The sequence below is a fragment of the Sodiomyces alkalinus genome (assembly GCF_003711515.1).
Source record: "Sodiomyces alkalinus F11 unplaced genomic scaffold SODALscaffold_3, whole genome shotgun sequence".
Lineage (NCBI taxonomy): Eukaryota > Fungi > Ascomycota > Sordariomycetes > Glomerellales > Plectosphaerellaceae > Sodiomyces > Sodiomyces alkalinus.
The window spans coordinates 3,563,707-3,576,876 of record NW_021167081.1 but is presented as its reverse complement, the minus strand read 5'-3'; the positions used below and the strand labels follow the sequence as shown (position 1 = coordinate 3,576,876).

Below are 13,170 nucleotides of genomic sequence, written 5' to 3'. Positions count from 1 at the left end.
ACCGCCCGAATCTTGTATAGAGGGGCTACCTATTTATCGAGGCAGACGTACTTAGTCTAATCCTGTATAATAGCTACCTCGCGGTTTAAGAGGACCTTTATTAGGAGCTCCTATTCCTTAAGGGTTAAGTAGTTAATAGTCTTTAGGATAGCGTTAAGTCTTTCGGGTATAAGGCGTGAATAAGGTATGATTTTAGAACACTTTAGTGTAATTAGGCTAATAAACCGCTTATCTTCTAGTTTTTAGTCTTCCTATTTTAATTTCTACGAGGATATTCTTCTTCTAGTAGAGGTCTTTATCAGGGATACTTCTATTAGACGGAACGTCGTTAAGAGGGTAAACCTTAAGAGCCTTAGGCTTTTATATAGTAAAGACGCCTCCGGGATCAGGGGGATAGTATCCTTCTTTAATAAGATCCTAGGATTTCCTCCTCTTTAGGTATTATAGCCTCTTTATCGTAACTACGGCTATACTAGTAATATTATCCTCCTTTTTCTTTAGAGCCTCGAGCGCTTTTATCTAGGAATTATCCTATATTATCCGGTCCTTCTAAGACTAAGGGGCTATTAGGGTAATTAGGCTTATAGTGGTATAAAAAAGTCGAAAAACATAAGTAGTTAGTATAAATTAATTATTATTATATAATTATAGTTATTATATAGGGAGCCTCCGCGATACACCTTTTATATCCTCGGCCTTAATTTTATAGTATCGCCCTTAAGGCTATATAAACTCTCTGCGTTAAGGGCGTTACCTCCTCCGTAAATAGGAAGGCGACTAAAGTAATAGCGTCCTTATTATCTAAATAAAAGAAATATCATTTTCGCTCTTTTTCTTCTCCTCCTCTTTCTCCTCCGTCCTCCTCTCTCTTATCTCCTCTGCCTCTTTCGCCCCTTAGTCGGGCGAACCGCTAATCCTATTATTACTCGATATTAAGGTAGCGGCCCCGGACTAAGTATAAGGGACACTATCCTCCCCCTATTATCCGATACTTAGATCGATTAAATCCTCCTCCTCTTAGCGCTTCTCCTCCTCTTTGAACGTAGGCTAGCTTTATCTATAAAGGCGGTTATCGACCTATTCCCTGCTAGCGATAAGGATAATAATTCGAGTATCCCTATAGGTAAAGTCTATATCGATCTATCTATTCTTATAGGTAAAAGAGATGTGAGTATCGAGCAAAAATAGTAGGCTAAGAAGTATCCTAGGCCTTACTCCCTCGATTACTACAAAATAGACCTTCCTATATTAGTCCCCGATCTAGAGGTGCTCTTCTAGATATCGCGTGTAGTTTATCCTATCTATATCGTTAATCCCTTTAATCGTAATATTACTTTTCCCGATACGACCTTATAACCCTAGCTTTTCTACGAGGTCTAGCCGAATAGTGTTAAAGACGGCTCCTATATTAATAACTACGTAAAAACGGTTCTCTATAGGGTAGGCCTTAGCTATTCGTTTAGTTAGGCTAACCCGTATTATTATATACTTAGCGTAAATAGTAGGAGGCTTTAGTTTATTAATTATCGGGGCCGGCGTGATAGATAGGGTATTACTAGGCGTAGGGGCTATAGTCGTGGTATTCGTAAACTATACAGGGCGTTTAGGTCTAAGGGGAAAGGAGTCTATAAAAAAGGCCTCTTTAGGGGTTTAGCGGATAACTTTATAAGGCTTTACTTAGCTACCGATTACCCTTAGTATCTTCTTATAGTCAGCGAAGATAGCTTTATTAGTGGAGAGGAGATAAACTATAGGAATCTTAACCTTTCACTCTAAAAGGTGCTTTAGGCTTTTCTCGCGGACCTTCTATATAATAGCCTCTTAGTTAAATAAATTACGGGTATCCTTCTAAGCCGAGGCTTAGAAGGTAGGCAGGGTAGTGGTTAAGGTGGTAGTCGGTCTAGATATAGGGGCTATCGAATTAGGGGTTAGTCCGTCGTCTATATCGGTATTATTAAATATTTCTATAACCCTCTAGGAGCTTTCCGGAGTCGATAGGGTTTATTAATTAGCCTAATTAGGGGAACTAGCTACTTTTAGCGTGGGTTTACTAATTTTACCGCTCCTAGTAGTACGAAGAATAAATACTAAAATAGACTCGGCAGAGTAGTACAGGGCGCAAACCACGATTCCTGCGGTCTAGTTATTTTGCTTTGGTTTTTTACCTATTAGGTTTTATTAGGCAGATTGTTACGGAGGATTTCCTTTATCTAGTACGCTCTATTTTACTGTACTTAGCTTCTAACAGCCTCTAGCCCTTAGGGCGACAGGCGCCGCGCCATAGCTTTAGAGCTGTATGCGCGTAATGAATTAAAAAAACAAGAAACAGAAAGTAGTACGAAGAGGGTCCTAGGGGTTAATCGAAGTATATTAAGATATAGACGTAGTATATACTCTAGTGATAATAAAATTAATAGATCCCGTGACCTTAGTGACTCTTAAGGCTTAAGTGGCTTAATTAGTCTAACTACTCGAACCGGCCTATTACTTCTATACCTGCTTAACTATATACTTAATTATAAGCCTATTAGTCTTTTTAGTCGTATAAGGGAGGGTGGCGGGCTAGGAGGTCTTAATATAAAGGTCTACGAGTTCCTTAAATCGGCTATAGACCTTAGTAGCTAGCTAATATAGTATAAGGCGTTAGTGTAGTTGGTACCCGTTAACTCGTAGCTTACTCTCTAGATAGGTTACCTAGGTACCGTTCTTATCTATAACTAAATACTCGGGGAACTACTACTTAACTAGGTTATAGACGTTATTATAGATTAGGATAAGGTAGTTATCTCTCCGATACCCTTCTTAGCCGTGATAGTAGTAGCGAGTTAGAGGGGGCTAGCCGTTATTCTAGGCACCTTCTTACTATCCTAGGCGGTTATCGTGTTACTAGGTTAGGCGGTTATTATTACGTCGGTTATTATATCTAGGGCGGGGTCCTCCGTAGTAGATCTACTCGGTATACTAAGCGTTATTAGGCTAATATGCGGTACTATTAGCCTACTTAGGGGCGGCGAATTGTACTAAAGTAGTTATTATAGGCTAAGGGGTATATTTATGGATGGTATAAAAGGTATTCTTTAGATTAGACTTTAAAGTAAAAAGGGCTTAAACTTTTTCCGTGCCTATCCTCTTTAAGAGGGCGAGCACCTAAGTAGTAATACCCTTAACGCCTTTAGCTATATTATAAATAAGGGAAATAGTATACTTCTTAAGGAGGTCGGCGAGCTTATCTATATCCGATTAAGAGACTATAGACTCCTAGACTATAGTAGGCCGCCTTAAGATTATAGGCTAGAAAGTGGTACTATTAGGCTAATTAGACTTAGCTATACCTAGTATAGCATCTCTGTCTATAGATTTACGCTTTACTTCCTAGATATCCATAGACTACTCGCGTAGTATTTCCGAAAGTAGCCTATAGCTCTTAACTATCTTTCTTAAGTCGGTGCCTCGGATCTTAAGCTTATTAGCAATGAATATATAAAAATCCCTATATAGAATAGTAAGGATAATACTATAGAGCTCGGAGTCCTTAATAAAAGTGCCTTAAGCCCGCTCGGCCGTAGCCTTTTAGATAGTTATTTACTATAGTAAGTCCTTAACCTAATAAACGCTATTAATCTTAATATCTTATATTTTACGCTAAGCTAATAAATCTTATAAGAGAAGTTAAGTTAGTAGTTAGGATCTAGATAAGACTACTCTCTAACGAGCTTCTTAACTAAATTAGACTAACCACTCTTAGCGGCTTAAACCTCTTTAACTAGGTATTCGATAGCGGGATAAATAGCCGTATCCGTGTATAGAATAATATAGATAATCTTATCGGCTTTGCTAAGACGGTTAAGCTTTGTATAGTTATCGTACTACTAAAGGAATATAAAGAGGGACTTACTACAAAAGCGGGGAGCTCTAGTAGCGAGGGGATTTAAGGGTACTCTTAATGTGGTAGTAGTAGGAGGTAGTACTCTAATAACCTTAGCGATAATACTCTCTCGGTTACGGCTTATTTAGGCCCATAATAGCTTAATTAGGTCTTTAGCGGTAGCTAGGGACTATTAGCGCTTAGGGGTAGTAGTAGTAAGAGGGTTCGAAACGGGCTAGGTAGTAAAGGCAGGCTTGGCAGGGGTAATAGTCGATTATTAGGTAGGGGCAGATCTAAAGGATAATCTAGGGGCAGTAATAGGGGTAGTATTAGGGGTAGTTATCGAAATAGTACTTAGAGCCGCGGCGGATATAGTAATCGGCCTAGGAGCGGGCGGAGGTAAGGCCGTAGCCCCGGTATCATGGTTCCTCTAATTAGGGGAAGCAGAAGTAGCGGGTATAAGAATAGGGAGAATAGCCGGTAATAGAGCCTTATCGTTAGAGTCGCTAATAACGATAATAGGGGTAGGCTCGCGATACTAAGTCTAAGTACCTATAGTATTTTAAGTATAAGTGCGGGGGGTAGGCGAGTAATAATATTAGGGTTAGGGCGTTCAGGGAAAGGCTTTTAGAACTGATCGTCTAGTAAAAAGATTATATACGTATTCTAGATACTAGCCAGGTTATTATATATATTATCTTATCTTAATAAGAGTAATAAAGTCTTTAATAAGAGGGCGGTCCTAGGTTATACTCCGTGATAGTTATCTTCGAGGTTAAGCTTTTCTAACTCACCTTAAAGGGAAAGGCCCCCTATGATTAGGAGATTGCCTATTAATAAAGGGACTATACTTATAGATAATAATATTAGTAATATTATATGCTAAGTCTTACGAAGAAGTATTATAACTTACTCACGGGGTCCGTAGAGGTCATATCTATTAGACTATCAGGTCCTTATATAAGGCCTTATTATTTCGCTCCTAAGCTCGGTATTAGCGTTTTCTTTAGGTTATTAGGGGTTTATTACCCTAATCTGGGTAGGCTACTCTCAGCCGTCTTATCCTGTCTTCGCTATCGTGCGAGAGTCTATTTTTATTAGTAATAGAGGTTATAAGCCCCTTATTAAGTCTATTCTATATCCGGAATCTAACTCTATTATAATCTAATCAGTTTCTTCTATTCCTATAATTATCACCTCCGCGGCGGAGGGTCTTATAATTAAAAATACTAAAAGCTTCCTATCTTACCTATATAATCGTTTCTTTTTTTTTTCTAAATCTATTAGGGTAAATCTCCCCTCGGTCTTAAAGTGTTAAATCCTTCCTCGGTTATTATCTTTATATTCTTCAGGGGTCGTTAACCAATAGTCCGTTTAGGAGGGCCGGAACCTCCCTTAAGCGCCTTTATTACTCTAATTAGGGTTAGAACACCTTAGGAACGCCGAATAAATCCGCCTCCGAGTACTATATTATAACTAGATAAAGACGTAGTAGCACTAGATTGTTAAAACAAAGATCAGATAAAGAGGTTAGTCCAGTAAAACCACGATATATAACCAAAATATAACTAATACCACTATAACCTTTAGCGAAGAAGTAGATCGGTAGTCACTATTCTAATCAGGGTAATGTAAGTTAAACTAGAAAGATACCTTAAACGTAGAATAAGTAATTATAAAAGAGGATAATAATTAAATAATAATCCCTTCATAGGGATATCCTAAGCCTGTCCTTAATATATATATAGGTAGTGGATCCGGCGGCCTTAAAAAGGGGGGTTATGTAACTGTCTGCCGAAACCACTCTAATGCCGTATCTACGCGGTTACACTATTCGAAGGTTTCCTAATATAACGTTAACCCCTTCTCTAACCACCTTAAAAGGGCTTAATAAGTACTGCTATTCCTATATTATATAAGACACTACTACCCAGAATTCGGTGGGGATAGACTCTTCCTAACTGTAAGCGACGCGTCTTTCAGGCATAATCTAGATCGTAAGAGCTCTTAAGGATACGCGATAAAGCTTTTTAGTAGCACTATTAACTAGAAGGCGGGTACGTAACCGATAGTTACGATATCGTTAATAGAGTCGGAACTACTCGCTCTTATAAAGGCCGCTAAGGAGACGTTATTTATTACTCGGATATTAAGGGATCTAAAGCTTCGGTTAGATTAAAAATAACTATAGCTATACTATAATAATTAGTAGACTATTAACCTTATTAATAAGAAGGTATAACGCCTACGAATAAGGCTATAACACGTCGATATTTATAATTAGTGGTCGTGCTAGTTTGTATAGCAAGGTCTTTTAAGGTTACGTATATTAATACAAAGGATATAATCGCGGATAGATTAACGAAGGTATTACCGGAGACAGGACTAAAAGACTATAGTAATAGCTTAATTTAACGGATTAAAAGGATTATATTAAGTAGTTAAAATAACTATATAAATATAAAGAGATTAAACTCGTTAAAGCCGCGGCGGTAATAATGATAAAGGCCCCCGAGGGCGTAGCAGATCCGATAAAGGTAGATCCGATTAAGTAGATCCGGCTAATCAGGATCGAGGAACTGATTAAGATAGAATCAAATTAAATGGTTAAATAGGGCCGATTTAGATCCTTTTTATAAGGGCGTTTTTCCCTTAACTATTAATTTTGGAATAGAAAAGTTAAGAACTTTTAGTTTACACCGAAGCCTCTAATTAGTTAGTTAACCTGGGAAGACCCACCTTAACTAAGAGGGTGTGTTATATAGGCACACGGACTGTAATGTAGTCTCTGGGGGATCTATGCCTGACTAAGGGCTTCGGATCTCGGGGACCTCGGGTATTAGGATATAATAAGGGCGGATAACGGAAAAGACCGGATAGGATCTACATAATATAATACCCATAATAAAGTCTTTACCACCTAAATTAAGGCTATAAAAGACTTATACATATATAGCTTAATATAATACATATACACGAGATTTCTGCTCTATTAAGTTAATTATATAAGTCCTATTTTAACGTACGACACGAGGCGGTAGAACTATTATTACGAGCGTTATAACTCTTACGACTATTGGGAATAGCTTTAATCGAATAGATAAGCTTATCCGTTAATTATAAGGGTAGTAGTAGTTACTAGGATATAGAACCGGTAGATAGATAGGAAGCGGGATTCTGTAACGTGGTGGTAATTAGCTCTAAAATAGAACGACGGGTCCTAGTCCAAGTCCTTATGATTATACCTACGACTTTCTTTAATTAACTAAAGGGGTTGAATTAGTTTCTACGTAAAAGGCTTAAAAATAACGTTATAGTTGTTTACGGTTATTATAACTGTACGTATATTGCAGTTGTGTGTGGAAGATAGGATTCCGAAAAAGGAAACTTATAGGACTATAAGAGAACTATAGTCGGAATAACGGCTCTTATAGCTTTAATCGCCTAACTAATATTTTAGGGCGATTAAGGGGTGTGTTAAATAGACCGTAGTTCTTACGGTTATATAACGGACCGGATTTAACCGAGGTTACAATCTTAGTAATCCGGGTAGATATCTATAGAATCTTTACTAGATATTATAGTAGGAGTAGTTGCCTAATATCGTATAGGCAGGACCACGACGTGGTCTATAGGGGATCTAGGGGGGATTTACTCCTTAACTAAGGGCTTCGGACCTCGGGTATCAGGATATAATAGGGACGGATACCGGAAAAGACCGGAGGGGATCCAAATAATATAGTACCCATAGCAGAGTCTTCAACACCTAAATTAAGGGCATAAAAGACTCACACAGATATAACTTAACATAATACACATACACGAGATTTCTGCTCTACTAAGTTAATCATCCAAGTGCTATTTGACGTGCGACACCTGACGGTCCTGAACAGTTACAATTACACACAATTGCCTTTATCAATTTTGACCTACTTTATGACGATTGTAACTACGCTGTATCTGATACTGTCCTCTGCTGTCCTTCGGACTAGCACTGTGGTTCACTGGTTTTCGTTGACTGCACCAGCAACTTCTCTTCCTCCAAGAACCCAAGATTCTTAAAGTCGTCTTTGGCCATCAAGTTACTGAATTGAAGGGTGATCAGTACAATCACGGCGTGCGTATGGTGGCTTTAATTCTGGTAGCAACGGTTACTTACCTGTCCATTCGGCAGGCAAGGTAAGCCTTGGCCAATCCACGACAAGTAGAATCATTCACGCTTTGGGCTTTTGTCATACAAGCCAAGTATGTCTTCATTATGTGTTTGCATTCTCCTGATACAGGAACGCGATGTAGTGTTAGCTGGTGCTAGTGACCTCATGTTAACAATTCGTGCCTCACCGTCATGGTCGAGAGGGAAACTGCCGCGTTGGGGACTATAAGATATTAGACATGAACCTTTCAAGGTAGGGAGGTGGCAGGGCCTTACGGGGTGGGTTTGGCATAGGCTCTGGAGCCACCAGGATTGCCGAATGCACTCATGGCTCTTAGATAGCGTTCGCAATGGTATTCTATGATTATAACGAACTTGAAGTCGGATGAACTTTGCCCTCGTCTCAATTACCTTATGATAGGTGATTAAGAGACAGGCCGAGAACGTAAGACCCGACACAAATGTGGGCATTATAAGTGAAGTTTACTCTGCCGTACTTTAAGCTCTCGGCATGTACGGCTTGTCAGAGAAGCCGTCATTAATGCCTGGGACTAAGCTGAGAAGGAGCGTGGATGATCCAGTGTGATTAGGGACTGCCAAGGCACCTACCTCTTCTAGGTTACTAGGTACTCCGTATAAGTCGGACCACACCAATTCGGCCATCCCCCAAATATAGCCACCCAACCACACCAAAAAACGGGATTTTATACCCCTGTTATATTACTAACTATAAAAGGTTACTCTAGAATAAGATACTAAGTAGATAGTTATAAGGTTATTATATATATAAGTGTATTCTTTTTATATACTAATACCATAAGCTAAAATTAGAGCTAGAAGTTCCTGGTAGTATTATCTAATAATTTATTAGTAAACCTTAAGAGAATCGAAAATTCTATAATAAATTAACGGGACTAAGATATTATAACTAGTATATATTCAATATATTTATAAAATACAGGCTATCTATAAGTAAAGTTATAGTTATAAAATCTATTATACTTAATCTTCTATATTAGACATGAATTTCTCCTATAGTAAACTTTACTATAAGAAACGTTTTTCTTAAATAACTTAAAAGCTAATATATAATATAGACTTACGACTTACGAGTTAATATATAGACTATACTAGATTTTATAATTCTTTTAAGATATAGTCGCTATAGTATTTTAATTCTGTTAAGTTACTATAGAATTTTATATTCTGTTAAGGCTTACTAATAAAGTATTAGATAATACTAACAGGAACTTCTAGCTCTAATTTTAGCTTATAGTATTGATATATAAAGGGAATAAACCTTTATATATAATAACCGTATAACTATCTGCCTAATATCCTAATTTTATAGAGTATGCTTTCACGGTTAGTAGAACAATAAGGGTATAAAATCCCGTTTTTCGGTGTGGTGGTTTGCGTGGCCATATTTAGGGGATGGCCGAATTAGTGTGGTCCGACTTCACCGCGTCCAGATCCGGATAAATATAATTCCTTGGACAAACAATGTCTTCCGAAATAGTTCTAAGCATAAGGTACCTGACATCGCGGAGTGACTACAATGTAGACTCTCAACCCCGCCAGCAAGGTCTTAAGATTCTTTGTGTCCTCACTATGGTACGTCAATCATGGGACTTCTGTCATAACCATCCAAAGGTCATGCAAACATTCTCATGGAGTAAACTAGACCGTCAAACCCGACCGACAGGAGAACCTGCCCTGTCACCCCGAAGCTGTAAGAGATCCTGCTAAAACGTGCAAACTTGATCACTCGGTCATTATACTCACTGACCCGGCACCCGATGGTTGGCCTCTTACTGTAGTGCAAGATTCAAAGTCAGTCCTCTTCCCAGATATGGAGCTGCACAGCATCATGGCAAGATCGTGCATATAGGCGTCTGCTTATTTCGTCCTGGAGTTTGCCAGAGTGTCTTTCTCAGAACAACTATGACGAAACGAAATGCCAGTCTGCTGTTCTCGCTTTGTACCAATGCTGTGGAGCCTTCTACGCCCACCAAGGGAATACAGCGGCGACGCCGAGTTGTCCCAAGCCAGATTTAGTGAGATTGAAATTGAACCAAATCAAGACGGAGACGGATAAGAAATCGACTGCCTAGATGTTTGTTGCTTCTTGTGTATGCACTACATTCATATCCAATCTCTGTCAGATACAGCATAACTTATGTCGCATAGGCACAGGACCACAACGGGGTCCCCAGGGGATCCATGCCTAACTAAGGGCTTCGGACCTCGGGGTTTGTCGAACAGACCATAGTGTTTTCGATTACGTAACGGGCCGGATTGCCAAGATTATAATCCGGGTGGACGCTTGCAGAATCTGCACTATATAAAATACGGTGGCAGCGGTTCCCTGACGGTCCAACACAGTTATAAGTATACATAATCTGTTAGCACACAAATAAGATACGCCAAAGATGTGTGTGTGTATTGAAGAAGAGTAAAAGATACTCTGCGGAAATATCTAACTATAAGGTAAAATAAGGGGAAATCGATATAGATATATCGGTCGGAAGTACTCTATCCGTGTATAAAATAGCGCAAGTTATACCCCGATATAGTAGCTATAGGCATCTAACACACCCCCCTAGAACTATAGGCTTAATCCTGACTATTCTGCTCGAATTAAAGCCGTAAACTAAGAATATCGGTATAAAACCTATTATTCTTATTGCTTAGAGAGTTCTAAAAGCACTCTGAGGAAATATATATCTACCTTAATTAGTACTATAAACGGGGCTAAGTAATATATATAAAATATACCCTAAAAACCTTACCCGGGCGTATTACTATATACCCTGGTACGCCACCTACTTCCTCTAATACCTATTATAGGCTGACTCTATTAGCTAGGGTTCTGGCCGTACTAAGCCGGGACACCGTATAGACCTCTTACCAACTAGGTAGCTAACCTATAGCTACCCCTGGCAAGATAGACGTTTTACCTTCTCTTCATTCTTTCCTTAGTTCTAGATACTATAAGTATTCGGCGTTACTTATTAGTTTAGACTTATGACTAGCCGTTAATATATCTAGAACTTAGTATTACCCTAATACTATATAATTATAGACTACACTACTAGCACGCCGCCCGGGGATAACGACTTTTAGGCTAGCGCCTAATAATAGGCGGAATAGACGAATAGAAATCGAGATGTATATTAGATAATTACCGATACCGTATAGCCTCTCCAGAACTACCTGATATAATAGAACTTAGTATATTAAACCTACGAAGAATAGCTTAATTAGTAAACGTAAGCCTAGTAGCGAGCGCTAGAGTAATAAGTATAGAATTAGCGATAAACTTAGTAAGCCCTTATAAAGAGCTAAGAGGTACTCGGTTAGATACTCGCCTAGATATAGTCTTTGTAAGAGAGCTAATAACTCTAATATCTCGCCCCTCCGTTATAAGGACCTCCTATACTGATACCCGCGTTATAGATAACGCCTTGTAGTGTTACCGCTATACCCTCGTCGTTTATAACCCTAGCACTAATAACGACCGATAAGCTAACCCCAACCCTTTTATTAAAACCCCTCTATAGTATATAGACTCTGGTTAAGCCGAATACCCTGCTATTAAGTTAGCGAAAGCGGGTAAATAACCCTCCGATTTTCTTAGGAAAAGGAGCCGAGTATATAGGGTATTTGCGAGATATACGCAATACGCTTAAAATTAACGGACCGCTATTCTATAGCTAGTAAGAGATATAGTTCTTAATCTATATAAGCCTAGGCCTACGGCCGTAATAGGTAGTCGCGACGGTATATAACCCTGGAGGGTCTAGAGGGCTACGGAACCTCTAAGATATATTAGACTTCCTACATTATATCTATAAAGATTAGAATAAGTAAGCTCGCGCCGTACTCGCCCTATACTCGCTACGATAACGCGAGGACTAAACCTTTACCTAGTTCCTGCCTAACTTTAAAAGGTAGCTAGCTAATATAGGCGGGTTAACCTAGCCGGACACGGTAGAAGTTATATTTATAGAAGGAGCTTTAAGCCGGAAGCTACGGGATACGCTTATCGCGGTCGACCTTCTATACACCTACCTAGAATAGTGTATCCGGGTCTAGAATATAGCTAGTCGGTCGCCTTAAGGGTATTATTAAGAGCTAATAAGCAGAATACTATTTACCTACGATTATACCCTAAAATAATAACAGATAGGATATAGATAAAGACTTTAAGATAAAGGAGGTTAATTAGCTTAGGTTAAAAGTAAATAAGCCCCGTACCGATAAACCGCGGAATACCCGCGATTACTATAATTATAGGAAGACGGGTTATATCGCTAGGTTCTATAAGTAACCTAAGAAAGATAAGGGCCCTTGCGTGGCTAAGGCCGCTAAGAGATATGAAGCTTATAGCGATTCGGATATAAGAGTCAAGGAACTTAGCTCCGACTCGGAAAAAGGGTAGCCCTAATACGAAATCGGGTATTAAAAATGTTAGCCGTAATACGGCGAGAGTAAATGGCTTTTAAACTACTAGTATATAGCGCACTAGCCTTTATTTCGGCTTAAGTAAGAAAGAAAAACTAATATATACTCTTATTAATACGGGTTATAACTAGTATACGGCTATAAGTATATATTTAGCTAAAAAGCTTAGGTTATTATTAATTATTATAAACAAACGATTACTTAGTAGTTTCTCTAAAGCTACTACGTTAGCTATTTATAAAGGGATCGCTATATATGACCTCGACGTTAAAGGGTATATATAGCGTACCTTCGCGTATATAGTACCCGGGCTGAACTAAGACTTATTCTTAGGTAAACCGAGGCTTAAATATAACGATATAATATACTACGGGAAGAATAAGAGGTTATTCTACGGAGTCGCGGGAATCGACTTACGACTTTAGGGCGAAGAAGAACCGACGAATATCCGAGTTATCCGAGGGGGATATATAATTACCGGATCGACGTTTACTGGTATATACCGCTAACTCCGTCGAAATAAAAAGGGCCCTAATGAGGAAGTAATAATATAGGCGGTTAGCCTTAAGGATATTAAAAGGGGGTTATAGAAAAAGGCGCCCGTGGACCCTAAAGACTATGTGCCGAAAAAGGTGCTCCGGGAGTTTAAGTCGTTATTTTCGTTAGATAAGGCGAATAAGTTACC

The 13,170-nt window shown here is 38.9% G+C and overlaps 2 protein-coding genes across 2 annotated transcripts; one reads left to right on the top strand and one right to left on the bottom strand.

Moving 5' to 3' along the window:
- Window positions 1–7,744: 7,744 nt before the first annotated feature.
- SODALDRAFT_309880 (hypothetical protein) lies at window positions 7,745–8,555 on the bottom strand. Its single transcript, XM_028609117.1, has 4 exons — window positions 8,295–8,555; window positions 8,207–8,241; window positions 8,025–8,139; window positions 7,745–7,950 (listed from the first exon to the last, which is right to left on the bottom strand). The coding sequence occupies exons 1-4, from the start codon at window positions 8,345–8,347 to the stop codon at window positions 7,854–7,856; spliced, it is 300 nt and encodes a 99-aa protein (XP_028467917.1). The 5' UTR covers window positions 8,348–8,555; the 3' UTR covers window positions 7,745–7,853.
- Window positions 8,556–9,585: 1,030 nt separating this feature from the next.
- Window positions 9,586–10,625, top strand: SODALDRAFT_332273 (DUF1903-domain-containing protein). The gene is made up of 5 exons (XM_028611663.1): window positions 9,586–9,632; window positions 9,703–9,750; window positions 9,839–9,851; window positions 9,942–10,150; window positions 10,209–10,625. Exons 1-4 carry the CDS (start codon window positions 9,630–9,632, stop codon window positions 10,130–10,132), a joined length of 255 nt encoding a protein of 84 aa, XP_028467916.1. The 5' UTR covers window positions 9,586–9,629; the 3' UTR covers window positions 10,133–10,150; window positions 10,209–10,625.
- The last annotated feature ends 2,545 nt before the right edge of the window (window positions 10,626–13,170 follow it).

What these genes read in the sequence shown, in the direction of transcription:
- SODALDRAFT_309880 (XM_028609117.1), bottom strand. Translation starts at nt 8,347, where the DNA reads ATGAGTGCATTCGGCAATCCTGGTGGCTCCAGAGCCTATGCCAAACCC. An exon ending in GCCTATGCCAAACCCACCCC is followed by an intron (nt 8,242 to 8,294) that starts GTAAGGCCCTGC and finishes AATATCTTATAG; the next exon opens with TCCCCAACGCGGCAGTTTCC. An exon ending in CTTGCCTGCCGAATGGACAG is followed by an intron (nt 7,951 to 8,024) that starts GTAAGTAACCGT and finishes CCTTCAATTCAG; the next exon opens with TAACTTGATGGCCAAAGACG.